The sequence below is a fragment of the Eurytemora carolleeae genome, unplaced genomic scaffold (assembly GCF_000591075.1).
Source record: "Eurytemora carolleeae unplaced genomic scaffold, Eaff_2.0 scaffold557, whole genome shotgun sequence".
Taxonomy (NCBI): Eukaryota; Metazoa; Arthropoda; class Copepoda; order Calanoida; family Temoridae; genus Eurytemora; species Eurytemora carolleeae.
This window is the reverse complement of record NW_019396471.1, coordinates 145,427-166,194: the sequence shown is the minus strand read 5'-3', so window position 1 is coordinate 166,194 and position 20,768 is coordinate 145,427. Positions and strand designations below refer to the sequence as shown.

The 20,768-nt window shown below is 29.9% G+C and overlaps 1 protein-coding gene across 1 annotated transcript; it reads right to left on the bottom strand.

Moving 5' to 3' along the window:
- Positions 1 to 2,771: 2,771 nt before the first annotated feature.
- Positions 2,772 to 20,223, bottom strand: LOC111703899 (ionotropic receptor 21a). Its single transcript, XM_023475986.1, has 15 exons — positions 19,202 to 20,223; positions 18,160 to 18,251; positions 17,714 to 17,761; positions 15,764 to 15,834; positions 15,225 to 15,364; positions 13,807 to 13,886; positions 13,193 to 13,297; positions 12,725 to 12,836; positions 11,884 to 11,993; positions 11,199 to 11,327; positions 10,656 to 10,709; positions 7,838 to 7,904; positions 6,236 to 6,313; positions 4,129 to 4,211; positions 2,772 to 2,880 (listed from the first exon to the last, which is right to left on the bottom strand). The coding sequence occupies exons 1-15, from the start codon at positions 19,238 to 19,240 to the stop codon at positions 2,787 to 2,789; spliced, it is 1,302 nt and encodes a 433-aa protein (XP_023331754.1). The 5' UTR covers positions 19,241 to 20,223; the 3' UTR covers positions 2,772 to 2,786.
- Between the last annotated feature and the right edge of the window lie 545 nt (positions 20,224 to 20,768).

Sequence of the window (20,768 nt, the reverse complement as noted above, 5' to 3'; positions counted from 1 at the left end):
TAAGGAAACGTCATTTAAAGTTTTTTTTAAAAATTTCATATTTTTAAAATTTATAGGGTGAGGTACAGGGTGGTAAAAAGTCTGGCCCGTGTTAAAAAAAGTCTATTATAGCCAAGGATGTGTATAGTATGAAAGCTCATAACTTTTGTGACTAAATAAAGCTTCAGATCTTACGAATCTTAAAAATGGATGTAAAAGAAACAATGGTCACATATTGAAATTTGTCTTAAACAAAAAAAATAATTTTGTAAATTTTTCCGACCATTTTTTTAACATTTTTTTCAACCCTCCTTAGCACCCAAACTGCTAAAGTTAGCGGTCTATATTTTATTTCAATCAGCTGGCCTTGAAAAATTGGACTATGAAAACGTATGTAATCGAATATAATCCATAATTTGGTTTTTGGTAAATAAACATAATTCTTTCAAATTTCAGACATATTATTTACTTTTTGCAGTAAAAAACATTCCAAATTGTTTTAAGGCTCTCATAAATAGTTTTATAATTATGCAATTGGAATAAAAAATATCAGAATTTTTGAAATTAACAGAATTATAGATATTATCAGAATTATAGTCATTATCAGAATTATAGATATTATCAGAATTATAGATATCATCAGAATTATAGTTATTAACAGAATTATAGATATTATCAGAATTATAGATATTATCAGAATTATAGATATTATCAGAATTATAGATATTATCAGAATTATAGTTATTATCAGAATTAAAGAAATTATCAGAATTATAGATATTATCAGAATTATACTCATTTACAGAATTATAGATATTATCAGAATTATAGACATTATTAGAATTATAGATAATATAAGAATTATAGATATTATCAGAATTATAGATATCATCAGAATTATAGTTATTAACAGAATTATAGTTATTATCAGAATTAAAGAAATTATCAGAATTATAGATATTATCAGAATTATAAATATTATCAGAATTATAGTTATTAACATGCAGAGTTATAGATATCATCAGATTTATAGTTAGTAACTAGATGACTTATGGTTGTATAGATGACTAGGTTTCAAATATATCAAAGATGTTTTTCAGATGTTTTTCAAAACCTTATGAATTCATGAAGAAAACAATTATGTTAATCCATTAAACTAATTTTTTTTCTGGTGTTTTAAGAAAAAATGATATCTGCACCTAGAAATCCTAGGAGAAGTCCAACAGATAGAATAAGAAAAATTCCCTAAAATCGATTTCTTTCTTCGGTTAAGAATTGAATTAATGATTAAATTTAAATTTGAATATATGAATTATAATCATGAATGATTTAAATCTTTTCATGAAAAGATTTGGTTTAGAACGTTGTTTTAGAAAGTTTACTCGTAATTTTATTTAAATTAAGTTTAATAATTATTAAGAAATGATAATTAGTGAATATTGATTTCCTGCAGATCAAACAGAGAAAGTGGGCTTATTGTTTTCCTCTTTTCTTCAGTTTTTCCAGATTCAAAAAACCTCTAAAAAAATGAGGTTGTAAATTCGATTTTAAGACTAATTTATGACGTATTTCTAAACTACTATTGTTCATTAAATATATATTTATATATTTATATATGTATATAAAATAATATAATAAATATAAAATAAATATTTAATGAACAATAGTAGTTTAGAAATACGTCATAAATTAGTCTTAAAATCGAATTTACAACCTCATTTTTTTAGAGGTTTTTTGAATCTGGAAAAACTGAAGAAAAGAGGAAAACAATAAGCCCACTTTCTCTGTTTGATCTGCAGGAAATCAATATTCACTAATTATCATTTCTTAATAATTATTAAACTTAATTTAAATAAAATTACGAGTAAACTTTCTAAAACAACGTTCTAAACCAAATCTTTTCATGAAAAGATTTAAATCATTCATGATTATNAATAGAATTGCCAAGTGCTTTCAGAAATGGATATTTTATTGTTTTTTTGACATTTCTTTTGCAAACGTTTTTACTTTATAACTGGATTTTGCAAAAATAAAACCCAATTTTTACATATTTGCAATTTTTTTTTTACGGATTCTAAAAGTAGAGCACAAAAGCTTTCAAATAATGTATCGTTTGTCATACTTGAACATTGAACATGGGATTTTTGCCCCCCCCCCCCTCATATCCTGGTTTTAAGTACACCAGCAGGGATAGAGTTTAGGTAAAATGTAGCCTAAACATGTTAGGAGTTGATCGCGACCAATATTAGTTCTATCTGATGTCCCTGTCTCGAGAAATTCAAATGAAACTGGTCAAAATTATACCAAAATTTGATCTTATTATGTTTATGATATTGTATATGAATCAAAGTTTTAAACATATTATATTCAGCAAATAATGGACAAATCTAAAAATTAGGATAGCTTAAGATGCCTAAAATTCTTAGGTACGCATCCATAATAATTTGAATTTAATACTTATTCATTTTTTATAGATACAATTAATAATATAATTGTTATATCTGTATTATTTGACAAAAATTTCCGCGAATGACAGTGCAGTATCTTTTCAAGTGGCTCTGTCTGTATCAAATGACCAGAATTACCACCAATAGATGTTCAGTATCTGGTCACATGGCTTTGTTGGCCATATGTATAACTTTGTCACAGTTTTATATCAATATCTCAAGACAAGGTTGTCAGAGAAAAAAAATATTGGTAGTTTTAGACTTCAGCCTATAACCCCTTTAATTTTACCTTACTAGTCTTTTTATAACATAACTGTTGCATAATAGTGTATTAGAACTTTAGAAGTATAAGAAACCAATTTACAAAATATCTAAATGATATTTCCCTAAAGGCATGCAGATTCCAATTCGAAACGGGACAAAACACTGTCGTGAAATATGAATTGTCTTCTCCCTAAAATAAGAAACATCATTAAATTCAAAAATCAAAATCTAATTATAATTTTCATTTCACAACTCTATAACGGCTGGGGAATCTAAATCTATGCATGGGGGGGCCGGGGGGTTCTGTTTGATTACATGTATACTTAAACTGGTTTCTGTTTGTTTACATGTATTCCCAAATTATAGTTTCATTTGCTAATTTTTTTGGGAAAATGTATTAAAAAGAATCAAAATTATGAATAAAATGCTCGCCCATGAGATCAGATCTCATCTTAACTGTTTGAATTCAAATACCGGCTAAAAACCTTTCCATTAGAAGAAAAACATATGCATGATTAATTACAACGAACTTGCGGAATTGCGCAAAATTCAAATTGCAAAAAAGCGGAATAGGGCAATTTTGCACGAATGACTTTTGCGAAACTGATGCGCTATGAAAGAAAAATTTTGTGTTTTGTTCCGCAAAAATTTTGTAAATGGAAACCCTAAACTAAACGGTTTTCTGTTTGTTTATATGTACACCAGAACTGGTTTCTGTTTGTTTACATCTACACCTAAACTGGTTTCTGTATGTTTACATGTATACCAAAACTGGTTTCTGTTTGTTTAAATGTACACCTAAACTGGTTTCTGTTTGTTTACATAAATACCTAAACTGATTTTTGTTTGTTTACATGAAAACCTTAACTGGTTTCTGTTTGTTTACATTTATACCTAAACTGGTTTTTGTTTGTTTACATGTAAACCTAAACTGGTTTCTGTATGTTTACATGTATACCAAAACTGGTTTCTGTTTGTTTACATGTATACCTAAACTGATTTTTAATTGTTTACATAAAAACCTTAACTGGTTTCTGTTTGTTTACATGTATACCTAAACTGGTTTTTGTTTGTTTACATGTATACCAAAACTGGTTTTTGTTAGTTTACATGTAAACCTAAACTGGTTTTTGTTTGTTTACATGTATACCTAAACTGGTAGCTGTTTGTTTACATAAATACCCAAACTGGTTTTTGTTTGTTTACATGAAAACCTAAACTGGTTTTTGTTTGTTTACATTTATACCTAAACTGGTTTTTGTTTGTCTATATGTATACCTAAACTAGTTTCTGTTTGTTTACATGTATACCAAAACTGGTTTTTGTTTGTTTAAATGTTTACAAAAACTGGTTTTTGTTAGTTTACATGTAAATCTAAACTGGTTTTTGTTTGTTTACATGTATAACTAAACTGGTTTCTGTTTGCTTACACGCATACCTAAACTGGTTTGTATAGTTTGCAGATATGAGATATTCTAGCGCAGCTTCGCTGTTTAAAAAAGCATACCTTCCTTCAGCAACCTGAAATTTTAAATTGAGCAGTTCAAAATGTATAATAAAAATTGTTCATTTCGAAAAGAAAGTATATAAACAGAGCAGGGAGCTTAAGAATAGATAACCTTTAATTTACCGACTGCTTAATCCGAATATCCATTGTGGAAACTTTTAATTTTAGTCCTTAATCCACTCTTTTTCTCTCTTTTTGGATATACGTACATTGTTTTCTCCAATGAGAGTGCAGGAATATAGTTCGTAAATTGTATTAACCATTGACAGCCTTGAAAATAAATTTTATCTAATGAGAGACCTCCGCAATTTCTAACAAAAATTAAGGGTTTGTTGTCGGCCATTTTGTAAATTAATCAGTGAAGAAAAATATGTAATAATATGTTAGAGATTCTTTTTTAACTATTGTAAACTATTGTATTAATAAATAAATGGGTGAGAAATTAAGTGAAGGCCCTTCCAGTCAAGAAAACGAATTAAATCTGACGTTCCTAGAATCAAATTTGTTGACCTAAATAATTAATTTTGAGATTAACATAATCTCGAGATTAATTTAGTCTCGAGATTAGCAAAAAGAGAAGATTAAGCATTACTCCTGATATCCACCATTCTAAAATTCGCTGCTTAGTACACCGAATAGATAACATTCAAGACTTTACTTTGTAGGCCCTAAACCCAACCAACATAAAACATGGTAAAACGGAGGGTCACTTGAAAATACGCCTGCAGTCCCTTTAATACTAAATAAATTAGGTTAGGCTAGAACCTCCTTAAAATAAACAAATATGCAGTATGCTCTCGGTATAGTTCATAGCCTATACAATTAGTAAAGGATTAGCGTACATCACTCTATACACTATAACCTCGTTGGTATCTGCAGAATGCAAAAATTGTTCTGAATTCAAAAGTTAGAGAACATTCATTTTAGATGTTCAAAGGGTGTAAACATTGCATTGGTAATTTGGTAAAATCTTATTCTAAAGTAATTTTTGTTCGTTTCTTGTAATATTTTAACACTTATTCCAATTGTTTTCAGAATTAAATTTTACAATAAATATAGCTGTGTAGTCAAACTATATAAAATAAAGATGTATGTATCATACCATTTGATGTCCCCATTGGTTTAATTTATATCATTTAAGTAATTTCAATTTTCTATAAAACTGTTTAACAAAATGCTCATTAAGAAAAACAAATATTCTTTTGCTTTAGAACCACTAATTAGAACTAGAGGAAGGATTCCTACTGTTTCAAGAGAACTCTCATTTTTATGAAGCTACATTTTTAAGCAAAATCAAGAAAAAAGTAAATGAAAAAATATTTTTCTAATAGTATGACCAAACTTTGAAATAGAAAAAAAAGACAAAAGGGATCTTCTGCGTACTTGAAGTTGATATAAAATCAATATTTGTATCTGCAGTAGCTTGAAAATCAAGGTCTATCAATTAAAAAACTTTACAAAATTGCTTTGTTTCATGTTGGGCCATTTTGATTCCTAACTTGACTTAATTTACCAGTAAGCTGCCATTTCTCACTGTCAGATTAATGAATTAATTTTCTGTGAATTTTTAAAACAACAAGTTTGAATTTAGGTCAAAGGAACTGAGTTTTCCCACAAACTCTGGATTTTCTAATCCTGATATCATTGCAAACCAATGTCACAGATTTTAGATATTTCAAACTATTAATTCCATTAGATCAAATAATCTAAGTTTGAGATATCAATGAATTACATCATCAGGTTGCAAAAACATAGAGATTAGACAATTTGAGTATGTGGCAAAGACTCAGTTCCTTCAGATAATTTTTATTACTGACCAGTAACTATTTTGAACTATCCTATAATAAAGCTGAGTTTTAGCCAATAAATTGATAAACCTAATTGCAGAGCTCTGATTGGTTGGAATTGTTCGCGAATTTTTCTGATTCAGCTGACTTTAAATAGGGTTGTTCGAAACTATTAATTAAATTAAATTAAAGTTTCCGATTAAGAAATTTCCCGAAAAAAAGGTTTAAAATACGTTTAATACAGCAATTACCTTTGAAACTCCTTCTTCAAATGTTTTTACATTTTTAAATCCATTAAAAACTTGTTTGGACAAATCATCTGAAGAATCCTAAAAAGTATTAAAGATAAAATTTCTTAATTTTTATTTTATTTTTCAGCGGAATTAAGTTCTAACTGAATGCAAAACTTTTTGTGTTGGACACAGTGGTAGGCGGTTATATAAATACAAAAAAGACGACATTTTTATTTAAGTTTTGATTGTTAACAAGCTTTTTCGAAATACAAGTTTACAAATTGACAGCTTCTCTGGACTTATATGTTTATGTGCATCAATGCTGTTTAACAGCCTAATATAAATCTTAATTGAAATCGAAAGTCGTCTTCATTGTATTGATATAATACTCTACCACCGTAGAGCAGCTTCTAACCTTCTCACTACAGAAACGTTAAAGAAAATAGGGATTGGTGGTGCTTAATATCGAATTCTTATTCAATATATATATATATAATCGTAGCTTTGAAAGCAGTTAAAATTCACTAAGATACTAGATTTCATTAACTCAAATTTATGTGCTAATGGAAAAGTGAGGGGAAAAACGTGAATATAAATGCAGAAAAAATGAACACCCAGAGTACACGAGAAATTGAACTTTCAACCTGTTTTAAAGATGCCCATTAATAGACTAGCTAAAACCCAATTCAGGATTGTTTCTGATTCGACCAATGAGAGACTAGCTAAAACCCAAGTCAGGATTGGTTCTGATTCGACCAATGAGAGACTGCATAAAATGCTTTCTCTCAGAGACAAGGAGATGTTGCATTTCGAAAATTCGAACTTAGTTGGGCGACATCTCCAATTTAATCAAATTTAGTCCCAGAACCGGTATTCATTGGACTAGATACAGCTATGGTTTTATAGGATTATTGTCCTTATTGGAGGATTTAAGAATAAAGAATTTCTATGTTTCAGTCATCTTTAATATTTGTCCACTAAATATTAATTTCAACTGCTTAATTTCTGTATGTGGCTGGAAATCAAACACAAAAGGAATTGAGTCTTTGCCACCAACTCTGATTTTCTAATTCCTATATGTTTACAACCCAATATTTCAGACCTTAGATATTTCAAACTATAAATTCTATTTGAAAAATAATCCAAGTTTGAAGTATAAAAGATTCACACCTTCAGATTGCAAAGATATAAGGATTAGAAAAGTTGAGTTTTTGCCAAAAAGACTCATTTCCTTTCCTAGCTCTGAACTTATAATTTGAAATAATAATGGTCTACATCAAAGTGCATTGTTCGTAGTGAATAGCTGCTGAAATTTTGTATGTAGCAGGAAATCTAACACATATTTTCCTAGCTCTGAACTTCTAGTTTTGTCTACTATACATAAGATTGTATAATGCATAGATTTAAGGAATTGGAGAAATTCAGCTTATACCATGAATTAAAAGTGAAAATTTTTCAAGATTTTAAGTTTTCTCTTTCTACTTTTAAGTTAAAAAACAATATTAAAAATTTCAAAAACTCAGTAGGACTAGGACGTATCAATAAATTTAAAACTTGCAAGATTACAATTCAGAAATACTAAAAAGGATAAAAATTTTTAAAAAATTAATTAAGTTTGACCTTAAACCAGTCCGGCCAGCCCCCTGAATCCCTCACTCCCCAGCTTAATCCACTTGTTACCAACATACTGGCAAAATATAAAAAATATTTAAAAATAGAAATAAAATAAATAATTTTTGTTGTTTCTTTAGTATCTGGACTAATAGCAAAGCTTAGGAATCTTGAATTTAACCAAACATTCAAAACAAAAGTTTGCCCTCGGTAAACAAATGTAACGATGGAGTATAGAATCACTAGAACTGTGCATGTTATAACAATTGGGGTTTTCTTTCATTATAACTTAAAAATGGTTTACACTAGAACACTCAAACTTTTTCACTTTGTCAGCTTTACAGGGTGAAGGATGGTCAAACGGCTTGGTCTGTGTTAAAAAGAAAACTTTTTTATTGTTTTAAATACAGATCTAAAGTTTGTCATATATGTGTCACATGTTAATATTTTTCAAGAGTAAAAATCTAAATTTCGACATTTTTCCGACGTACTTTTTGAACTTTTTATTTTATTCTAATTTTTTTTTTAATGAGCTGGCCTTGAAAATTTTGACTGAGGCCATGTATCTCACTCCCTTATCTCAACTCTAAAGGCAAATTCATAGGGTGTCTTAGATAAGAATAATATTTTCTCTGGTCATGAAGAAACTGGTTTATTTTGTGTACTGCCCCTATTCCGGGCGCACGATACAGTTCAGCCCGGGTGTGAATACAATCAGCGATTGATAAAGATGTATTCATGTCGTTTCCGTTATTAAAATTTCAGCATAAATGCGTTGAAAATGAAAATGTTATATATTTTTAGAGAAAAATTTTTGACTCGATATTAATAAATTTGAGTTACTTGTCAGGATATTGCTAATCACATTGAGGAATGTTGTATCAGGGTTTTGCGTTACATTTTTATTTATTGTACGGGGAAGACCAAATCACATTCGATTTGTTTTGTTTTAGTTCATAAATACGAAAGGACGATTCTATCCAAAGATTGTACAACGTTCATTTTGTAAACTTAATCTTATTATATTTAAAAATAAAGATGGTCTTTCTATTTTTTGAAAATATTTATTCTTCTGTAAGAGTGATTTATTGAATATAAAGTACTTACAATATTTGAAGTGTATTTTTCAATTTAAAATATTTATTCTTTGCAATAAAGAAAACTTTATTCATTTTCTTTAAAAAATCAGTTTCTATGAAATATTTTATAAAATATTTTAAATATTAAATAACTTATTTTATTAGATTTTATTAGATTGCCAGATAAGTAGCATTTTTAATTTTTTGAAAACTGAAAAAGAAATCTTAGAGTTATCCCGTTGATTAGAAACTAAAAAGAACTGGAAAGTTCCAGGTTTCTAAAACTATAAGGGAAGAAAGTTCCAGACCGTGTTTTGTCCCAACCCTTACACTGAGTGTCAGGTTTGGGCCAAATGTGCAAAGTTATCTTTTTTACCTGCATTTATATTTTTCAATTGAAATGATAAGTAAAATTTGTCTTCATACTTTAATTTAGAATAGTGAAGGCTACATTTATAACTGAATTGATGAATAATTCTCAAATGTATTGTTACAAATGGTTTTTTTGTTTCTAAAAATCACCCAAGATTTCAATTCGTGACATGCAAAAATTAAAAACCTTCAATTGTTTCGAAAATGTTATGATTAGGAAGGAAAAAAGTCAATTCTTTTGTTGATTAAATATTTGTATTTGTCTACCAAAGACAGTAAGTTTATTCATTATCCCTGTTGTGTGGTCTAAAAAAAATGGAAGGACAAAAAGGGGTGTCAACCCCCCCCCCCCTACAAGTCAGGGCCAGGAAAATCCAGGAAATACAGAAATGTATGGGTTCTCAAGGGAAATCTCATTCAATCAATACATTTTTCAGATTAAATATCGCATTAGAAACCCGGCTTTGTTGGGTTTAAAAGGAACTAGGGTTTTAGGGCGCTTCGCGCCCAACTTCTATTTTAACTATCTTTTAATTGTGACTCTTTCTGTAAGCATCTTCTCTTTGAATAGAATAAAATAATAACAAAAAAAGTTTGCAAATTTACTCATATTTTTTTTACACATTTTCAAAATTTTACAAAAGTCAAAAACTTTTGCACACACACTTTTGTAATTTTGAGCATCCATAAACCTGCCCTGGGGTCCCACACAAAATTTAGGCCCGATCGGTTTATCCGTTTTTACGCTTATTAGATAAAAAAATAGAAGACAGACAACCAAAGTAAATATATAGAAAAACATATCTCCGATTTTTTCAAATTAATCATTAAGTTCAGGATCAGGTCAGTACAAAGGAATTGAGTCTTTACCACAAACTCAAATTTGTATTCTCTATATCCTTGCAACCTGATGGTGTAAATCTTTGATATTTCAAACTTAGATTATTTGATCCAACAGAATTAAGAGTTTGAAATATCAGTCTCAGAGATTAAATTGCAAAGATATAGGGATTCGAAAATTAGAGTTTGTGGCAAAGTCTCAATTCCTTTGGATTAACAATCAAGGCTTTCACTAAAAATAGAATCGTTGAAAGTTTAATACAAATAGAAGATGATTATTGAAAAAATAAAAATAATTCTCTCAATATTTTCAAAAATTACGTATAACTTTTTTAATTATACGATACTATACATTTCTATTCGGCGCTGTAACTGTATCTTAATCATGGTTCGTCTCTGTTTAATATTAAAAGAGGAATTTTATAAATTTTTATAAACAAAATATCAAAACATGTTTGATTTTTAAAAAATACTCTTGAAAATGATGAAATGATAATTCATGAATCATTGAAAATTTACCACAATCTTACATTTACCTGTAAGCCAAGGTGATTATGAGAACAAATCCCCAGGAGACACTAAGGAAGAGCCTAAATATATAACTTTTTTATTAAAAATATGAAAGACAAACATTTACCATTTCAATAGTTTAAAAAAAACAAAAACAATTTAAACATCATTTATATAATTTTTTAACAACAATTCGTAGTTCTATTTTTAAATTGCGCGATTAATTTTATTGTGTTGTATAAAACGTAAAAGTAAAATTATATTTGAATTTTATTTTTAGAAATCTTTGGAAAAAAGAACGCGAGCTCTTTTTTAAATATATATTACGCCTTCTTTTGAAAGTTAAAACTGCATTATAATTCACACACTTTTTTCAGAGACACCATGTATGTGACGGCCCAACTGAATATGAAATCGAATTAAGTAACAACATTACATTTACAACGAAAGGTTGAACCTTTTTCAATGTACATACATCAGAAAATTGTGGATTTTAAAATAAAGTTGTAATCTTAAAAATTGAAAACGTTTCAGGTTTTTAGGAAATAAAATTATGCTAAAAAATTTACCTAAGAGCGCCTCTTCTAGGTTTTACAGGGTCAGGTAGTTGGTTAATATTCGTAGTAAAATAGAAGAACATTAACCAGAACCCTTGGTATATGTCTTCATATATTCCTTTAGGAGATTCATCATCAAACCTAGAAATATATCTTCATATATTCCTCTAGGAGATTCATCATCAAACCTAGAAATATATCTTCATATATCCCTCTAGGAGATTCATCATCAATTCTAGAAATATATCTTCATATATCCCTCTAGGAGAGTCATCAAGAACCTAAACACATATCTTCATATATCCCTCTAGGAGAGTCATCATCAAACCTAGAAATATATCTTTATATATCCCTCTAGGAGATTCATCATAAAACCTAGAACTATATCTTCATATATCCCTCTAGGAGATTCATCATAAAACCTAGAAATATGTCTTCATATATCCCTCTAGGAGAGTCATCATCAAACCTAGAAATATATCTTCATATATTCCTCTAGGAGAGTCATCATCAAACCTAGAAATATATCTTTATATATCCCTTTAGGAGATTCATCATCAAACCTGGAAATATATCTTCATATATCAGTTGCAGCCTGCCTGCGGGAGGGTTCGGACCTCCCTTCAGTAGCTCCTGTCTCCTTAGTTAGGAGAGCCCTAGGTGGAATAAAAATGACTCACTCTATTAAAAAACAAACCTTAGAAAGATGACGAGGGAAGGAAGGATGAAGAAAAGGAAAGTTGATAGGATGAGAAGCCAAACCAACCAATGATAGGGTAGAATAAATGTAAAATAATTTGGTATCTCCTGCAAAAATATCGTTATAAAGGATCTATAGGGAATTTCATCCTCCCTGAAACTCCATTCAAAGATGCTATTACCCTTAAATCCTTTTTCTGATTAATAGTGAGAAAGATAAATATATTCTCATTTCTCTAGATTTTATTCTGAAAGTCATTATTAAAGAGAATGAAAATAAACGATTTTCCTAACTTTAAACATTGATACCTAATTAATGCGTAACCTTCTTAAAAAAATTGTGTTATCTTAAGGATCACATGAAATTTTTGTGAAAACAGCTCTAGGCTATAATAGCTCTTCTGCTGCAGTAGTTTTACATAGTTTTAATGTACTAATTTATTTTATTAATAACTGTTATGATTTAATATTACTATACAGTAAATATATGATTTGATTTGATTTAATTAATCAGACAAAGATTTTAAAGGTATCCTTGTAAATAGGGTATTCACACACCTCTGACCCTTTAGTAAAAGTAAATTCTACATAAAGTCTGACCGCATCAACCTTGTTGCACCGGCAAGTCCTATTGAGTGTCTGCTTCATTTACCCACTTAAACCGTTCAATACAGTACAAACTGGGACCAGAAAAGTTGATCCGGCTCGGAAATTCAAATGTACCACGGCTGCCCGTGTATTGCCTTCTTTTTACGGAGGGTCACTTGAAATTACACTTTACAGTCAATCCTGTTTAATTGATTTACTGCATATTTATTTAATAATTTGATGCGAGCTACCTTTGCTGCAGGTACCGCAAAACAAGCTCTATCTATATGATATGGTATAGTCATATCCATTACTTCCAATCTTTCAGGAGTTATAAAATGATTTCCAAAACCAAAATCATTTCTAAAAACAGTGGTAGTGAAAACACTCCTTCTCCTGCCCTCATTTTTGTATCCTAATATCGTTGTAAACATATTAAAATTTTAAATTATTTGGTCCTTCTCAAAAGGTTTTATGATTGTAAACAAATAATATTGACATAATGTATATTACAAATTTCAAACGTGTTTGTTTTCTTAATTGGTTTACAATAAGAGAACTAATGATTGAAAATGAATTTATATCACTAAATGCAATTTGTTTGATTTCACATTTTTCAATTATCAAAGGTCTAACAAATCAGGTTGCAATGATACAGGAATTATAAATATGATTTGTTCTTTAATAAGATTTAGATTTGAAATATTATTCTTTCTTACTGTTTGTAAACCATTTTTCCCATAACACCAGTAAAATAAGATGTCCCATTTTTTATATATTCAGATCCCCATTTCATTCGGTCCTCAGGCTCTTCGACTTCAATACTAAACAAAGAACAATTTAGTTATCTTATTTGCAATAATATATTCGTTGAAGAAAAAAATAGATAAAGCAAGGCCAAGAATGAGAGATACAAAGCCACACACTAAACTAAGCTATTGGGATAGGTAATATAGGCCTATAAAAAGCTGGACACAAAGTCTGTAAGAAGACTGTGTTTTATTGTTCAAATCAAATAAAAAACTGTTTTTATTGAGTTTGAAGTTTTTCTTACTTATTTTTTTCTTTTTCTGTAAAATACTAAATACGAGGCTTCTAATTCAATTGTGACCATTTTATCTTTGTAGACATTGTAAAATTAAAACAAACAAAAAAATTTGCAGATTTAATAAAAAAATAGTAGTTTTTCAAATTTAATCAAATCAAATTTTGTTGGAGGCAAAATATTGAAATTTTTGATCATCCATTATAAACCTTCCCGTGAGGCAACACACAAATTTCGGACCCGATCGGTGTATTGGATAAAAAAAAGCATTTTTTACATAATGATTACCTGAAATTTAATGAGTTTCCAACTTGTCGGATGATTTCAGTTTCAACTCCACCCCACTTACCAGACCTTTCTTGAATCACCTAATTTCATACAGTTTAATCCAGAACTTCGGAGAAACCGTAAGAATTTATAAATGTCGTCTTGAAAATTTATCTTTGGTTTTTATACCAATCTCAATCATTGTAAAATCAATAAATAGCGATAGATTATGCAGGAATTGTATTTAATACAGGGTGTCCCATGAAACATGACAGTATGCAAGACGACTTGAATATCGTCTTGCTTTTTGTTATTATTTGCTGCATTTATTTGTCAACCTAATTTTAGAAGTAAATTTCTAGAAATAATAATCACGAAATTCCCCTAGTCCTGTAATTTCCAAAATGTGGTCTGCATTTTTTGTGCTTTCAATATTGCCCGAGATATGAACAATTTCGTTCAGATTTCGACAATTTTGCTTTTATTTAACAAATTGAAATCTGAACCAAACTCTTTATATCTCCGGTAATATTGAAAGCACAAAAAACGCAGACCACTTTTTGGAAATGCCAGGGCTAGGAGAATTATGTGATAATTGTTTCAAGAATCATACATGTTAAAGTAGATAGAAGACTAAATGTCACAAATAAATTCAAATATCAAAGACGACTTTCAAGTCGTCTTGCTATTGTCATGTTTCGTGGGACACCCTGTAGCTCCGTAAAATTATTGAATTAAAATTCGAAAAATCTGCAGCATTTCATTATCGTTAAGTTCAGAAAACAACATCTTGCAAATTCTTTCGATGTCTCAGAAGTTCTAGGTTAAACTCAGGGGGGCTGGAACCTAGCTACCTGGTTATGCATTAGCCAATGTGTGTTATTTAGACAGTTTACTTATAAAGGATATAAAGAGATAATGGCCTATTCATACAGTACAAACATCAAATATGCAGTACGCTTTTGTTCTACAAGTGTATGCGACTTTCGGACCCACAAGGGATGAGACTTTATAGACGACTGTACAAAATTTATGCAGACAGCTGGAAACTTGTTTTTTTTTCGCTACCAAATTATTTAGTACGAGCATTTAAAGACCATCTTTATAAAAAATAGATTTCATCAAAGTGTTATCCTTTTTGGTTCAGCCCGTAGCATGCAAGTTATAACTTCGGGGAACTCCCGCATTTTTGCGCTTAATTTTTTTCAAAATTTTTTTTGTGTTATTTTAGCTTTATGCTTTCTTGTTTTATTATAGATTGGTCTTTAGGTGTTTTCCAGACACAATCTCCTTGGCCGATACTCATAAGTCTTGTTTATATGGTGACCAAAAAAATAATGGGTTCCGATGAATTATCGGGGAGATTGGGAATATAGGCGCGGAGCTCCATTTATGATTATTTTCAACTATTTTACCTCTCTAAACTCTAAAATCTTTACCTTAGGAGGATAATGAAAAGCTGCAACCTTGAATCTGAATCCGTCAAAATCCTTCATTTTTTCCGGAAATATTCGTCCTTGTAATCCGATTTCTTTTATCAATGCATGATTATAGTACATTTTTCCATTTATAAAACTTCCTAAAAGTGAACAAATTAGAAAATCTTTGGAACCTCAGGACCAATTCTGAACCAATACAAATAGTATGGCGGTAACATCTATCTTTCTATCTATCTCATAATCTCATAGAGTTATGATTCCTTTAATCGGCGCTATCAGAAAATGGAAATACTTACTTCTACTGAAACTATAGTGATAATATGTAGGTTTAATCGTGTTAAAAAAATGCATAATGAAATGCTATTTCTGAAAAATAAAGAAATGCAACGTTCGGAAAGAGTTGCCCGTAAGAGTTTATTAAGATAAGAGACCGATTAGAGGCTGATTAGAGGCCGATTAGAGGCTGATTAGAGGCTGATTACTTCATATTTTTTATGCATATTAAATAATCGGCAATTTACGGCAATAAGTGAATTTACCTAGTTTTATTGTTTTTGTTTTTCTTCCCTTCGTATAATATAGGTTTGTATAGAGTTCAATAATACCTTTCCTAAAATATTCGGATAGAGTTCAACAATCCCTTTCCTAAAATATTTGGATAGAGTTCAACAATCCCTTTCCTAAAATATTTCTTCATGGTTAAACAATCCCATTCCTAAAATATTTGGATAGAGTTCAACAATTTCTTTCCTAAAATATTTGTTCATGGTTAAAAAATCCCATTCCTAAAATATTTGGATAGAGTTCAACCATCGCTTTCCTTTAATATTTGGATAGAGTTCAACAATCCCATTCCTAAAATATTTGGATAGAGTTCAACAATTTCTTTCCTAAAATATTTGTTCATGGTTAAACAATCCCATTCCTAAAATATTTGGATAGAGTTCAACCATCGCTTTCCTTTAATATTTGGATAGAGTTCAACAATCCCTTTCCTTAAATATTTGGATAGAGTTCAACAATCCCTTTCCCTGTCCACACTGAGGTTGGGCTCGATCGGTTCAGCGGTTTAAACGTTTATCGGTAACAAACAAACAAAAAGACAGACACCCAACCAAATTATATTTATATAGGTAAATCAATTTTATGTTAGGAATATAAAAAACCTGAACACAATTTGTTTTGTCTGACTCAGACTGATTTGTTTTTCTCCCGTAAGGGTTCAGAGGAAACAGAGGAAAATAAGAATATCAGGAAAAAACACAATTTTCTATTATTCTTTATGATTTGACCTCATTTTTCAGAGATAATTACATTTTTGTATTATATGTGCTTTATTCTACAAAGTTAAAAAATATTGTTGATTTTTTTGCACATCAGTTGTTAAAAACAATTGTAGTTTACATTTTTTAATACGGAACCTATTGGTCCCGGGTTGCGATCCTAAACCTTTAGGTTCCTACTTTGGGTTGCGAAAGTTTCATTGTGATTAATATCTAGTGACATCAATTTAAAGAATTACATATAAGCCTTGCCGATATATGTAATAACGTCTTTAATGTAAATAATCTGACCAACCACAAATATGAAGAAACATAGAGAAGAAGAAACATAAAGAAGAAGAAACAAAGAGATAAAGAAACATAGAGATAAAGAAACATAGAGATGAAGAAACATAGAGATAAAGAAACATAGAGATAAAGAAACATAGAGATAAAGAAACATAGAAATAAAGAAACACAGAGATAAGTAAACATAGAGATAAAGAAACTTAGAGATAAAGAAACATAGAGATAAAGAAACATAGAGAATAAGAAACATAGAGAATAAGAAGCAAAGAGAAGAAGAAACATAGAGATAAAGAAACATAGAGAATAAGAAACATAGAGAATAAGAAACATAGAGAAGAAGAAACATAGAGATAAAGAAACATAGAGAAAAATAAACGTAGAGATAAAGAAACATAGAGATAAAGAAACATAAAGATAAAGACACATAGAGAGAGTTAAAGAAACATAAAGATAAAGAAATATAGAAATAAAGCAACATAGAGATAAAGAAATATAGAGAAAAGAAACATAGATAAGAAGAAACATAGAGATAAAGAAACATAGAAATAAAGCAACATAGAGATAAAGAAATATAGAGATAAAGAAACATAGAGAAGAAGAAACATAGAGATAAAGCAACTTGGAGATAAAGAAAAGAAAAATAATATTAAAGGCAGTGAGCAAAGTTTCAGCTAGTCTATGAACTCAAAATTTATAAATTTAAAAATCGCCTTTATTCAGCAAAAATATTAAAAAAGGCTTTGCCAGAAGCTTTGATTTTCTAATATCTATATCTGTACAACCCGATACCATGTAGTTCTTGGATATTTTAAACCATGAATTAATTGAAATATTTAAATAGATTTAAATATTTTAAAAAATTTAATTTCCGGCAAGAACTCAATTCCGTTTTAAAATTAAGAATAAAAATAGGCTTACTCATAGTTTCCAACTGTGAACTGTGTTTTCGCAGAAATAACAGGGTTTCTAAAAAAAATATGTGAACTAAAAAGTGTGAAACTGAAAAAAAAACTTATATAGCTTGGTCGGTTTGTTTTATAACCTTAAAAATGCCTGATGCATTATATAACCGTGTATAACCTTTAAAGACTGTCTTGTTTCCTAAATTGCTTGAACAAAATGCTTAAACTTTAACTGGAAAATGTTTGAACTTTAACCTAGAAATGGCTTGAACTTTATCCAAGAAAATGCTTAAACTTTAACCTGAAAAATTGTTTGCACTTTAACCTGGAAAATGTTTAAACTTTAACATTGAAAATGCTTTAAAATTAACCAGAAAACAGTTTGAACTTTAACCAGGAAAATTCTTTAACTTTAATCTGGAAAATTCTTGAACTTTAACCTGGAAAATGCTTGAACTTTACCTGAAAAATTCTTGAACTTCTGATTGATCTTCTTGAAAAACTGCTAGGACGGATTCAGAAGGAAGAATGATATTAGTCTTGGCACTTAGAAACTATGATGAAAAAAGATTAAAGGGATTGTAACTGAAATTTCAAGGAATCCTTCATCTTTAGAATTGGCTTGTCTGAATCACAATGGTACTCTATAAATCTTTGCTTTATTAAGGATGAATAATATATTCTTGTTTCTCTTGCTAAAAATTGCATTGTTTTAAATGAGGTTTCTGTATACAACTAAATGTAAACAATAGGAAGACATTTGGGGGTAGTTCGATCACATATGTACACTAATAAACACATCAATTTTCTCATTCACTTTGCCCACAGTTTTTAGTAAGCAAAACTTGAATTTCTCTGCAACTGACGATCAGACGAAGGTTTCATTCAAGGAGAATTGAACAGAAGGAGGGGGCGATAGGTTTTCCGTTCACTTTGCTGTGACGTTTTTGGACTGCTGAAGAACTAGTTTTTGCGTAACAACAATAATAAAGATTGTAAACAATGACACAAATAATAAACAGACATCTGGCGCATCTCTGGCGTTAGATGAAGATTCACCGTATACTAACTCAAGTTTGTTTACATTAGATCGATTGCCTTTGCTATTGTTGTTACGCAAAAACTAGTTCTTCAGCAGTCCATAAACGTCACAGCAAAGTGTACGGAAATCCTATCGCCCCCTCCTTGTATTCAATTCTCCTTGGTTTCAATGGTACCATTGGAAATCGGACATGCCAGTCTTTAGATTTAGGGTCAATCGAAACTACTTCAATCCTAAAAAGGCAGGGGGGGGGGTGTAGGGCTCTATTTTTTTTTGCTCTGGCCCCATCACTTTAAGTGTTACTTGTATGACTTTTATTCTGAGGTCTGCTTCAAGGGGGGGGGGGGGGGAGATTAATATCCAAGTTGTATTAAACGCAAACAAGTTTTTAATTAGAAGCCATTTAATTTAATCTAATTTAATCTGCAGCTGAGCGTTTTTTTGTAAACATATTAATCATACCTCAAGAATATGCCAGGGCTTCATCATTAATAAATACATCTTCTTCTACAGAAAATAATCAGATGAGATTAATTTTCTGTTTGAAATATAAACATGTGATTCCTTCTTAAAGAGACCGTAAACGTCATTTAATGGACTTAAGCTGTTTCTGATCAAGAACACAGAACACAGTACAGTTGTTCCTCGTAATTAACCGTTTATCTTGCAGAACACAACAGATGTTCCTCGTAATTAACCGTTTATCTTGCAGAACACAACAGTTGTTCCTCGTAATTAACCGTTTATCCTGCAGAACACAGAACAGTTGTTCCTCGTAATTAACCATTTATCTTGCAAAACACAATACAGTTGTTCAGCGTAATTAACGTTTATCTTACAGAACACAGTACAGTTGTTCCTCGTAATAAACTTTATCTTGCAGAACACAGTACAGGTGTTCCTAGTAATTAACCGTTTATCTTGCAGAAAAGAGTACAGTAGCTCCTTGTAATTAACCGTTTATTTTGCAGAACAGAGTACAGTTGCTCCTTGTAATTAACCGTTTATCTTGCAGAACACAGAACAGTTGTTCCTTGTAATTAACCGTTTATCTTGCAGAACACAATTAATTATCATTAATCATTTATCTTTCAGAAATGTTACAAAACACAGTACAGTTGTTCATTGTAATTAACCGTTTATCTTGCAGAAATGTTACAGAACATCATAGCATGTATAACAAAAAAAATCCGTTTACATAAAAAATAAATATAACATACTATTAGGACCATCGAAGTAAGCGCTAATTCCTAACAAAAAAGATTTTGAATTCGTTTCTTAATTCCCATATGTATTGGGATATTCTACAATTTTACTAGAAGCGGTTCATTCATTTGGCGTACATGTCCCGGTTCATCTTAGTCTGTAAATTGAACTGTACAGCTTACTATAACTTTTGAAAATTCGGCCCGAATACTTGAAAAGAACAGGAGTTTAAAGGGAGTGTTCACGAAAAATGAAAGTGGCTATAGGTGTAATGCGATAAAAAAGCGCTTTTGACCGCTACTAATCTTACTTCTAGCTGTTGCGTCTATAAGGCGAAAATTGTTAAAAACGACTCACACCGAAGAACGTAGTGTCCATATAAATTCAGAAAGATGCAACATACGACTTAGACCGTAAAAAAATCTATTTAATTTCAAACAAATCATTCAGATATTACAACCTATAGTCATCGATTATCTTTCGCCACATTTGTATATAGTTGATTTTTCATAATATGTTTTGATTTTATTTTTTTAAATAATATTTAGCTTACAACTTGTTTTCGAACATTCCTAGAAAATATTAAAATGTCGTCTTCATTACCAAAAATCCTCGAAACAGGAATAAATGTTTTTCATAAGTAACTCTCAGATCATAACAATTAAAACATTTTATGAAAAATCAACTATATATAAATGTGGCGAAAGATAATCGATGACTATAGGTTGTAATATCTGAATGATTTGTTTGAAATTAAATAGATTTTTTTACGGTCTAAGTCGTATGTTGCATCTTTCTGAATTTATATGGACACTTAAGTTCT

What these genes read in the sequence shown, in the direction of transcription:
- LOC111703899 (XM_023475986.1), bottom strand. Translation starts at nt 19,240, where the DNA reads ATGTATTTATTAATGATGAAGCCCTGGCATATTCTTGAG. An exon ending in TTGCGGTACCTGCAGCAAAG is followed by an intron (nt 11,994 to 12,724) that starts GTAGCTCGCATC and finishes ATATTTTTGCAG; the next exon opens with GAGATACCAAATTATTTTAC. An exon ending in ATAATCACCTTGGCTTACAG is followed by an intron (nt 7,905 to 10,655) that starts GTAAATGTAAGA and finishes ATATTTTGCCAG; the next exon opens with TATGTTGGTAACAAGTGGAT.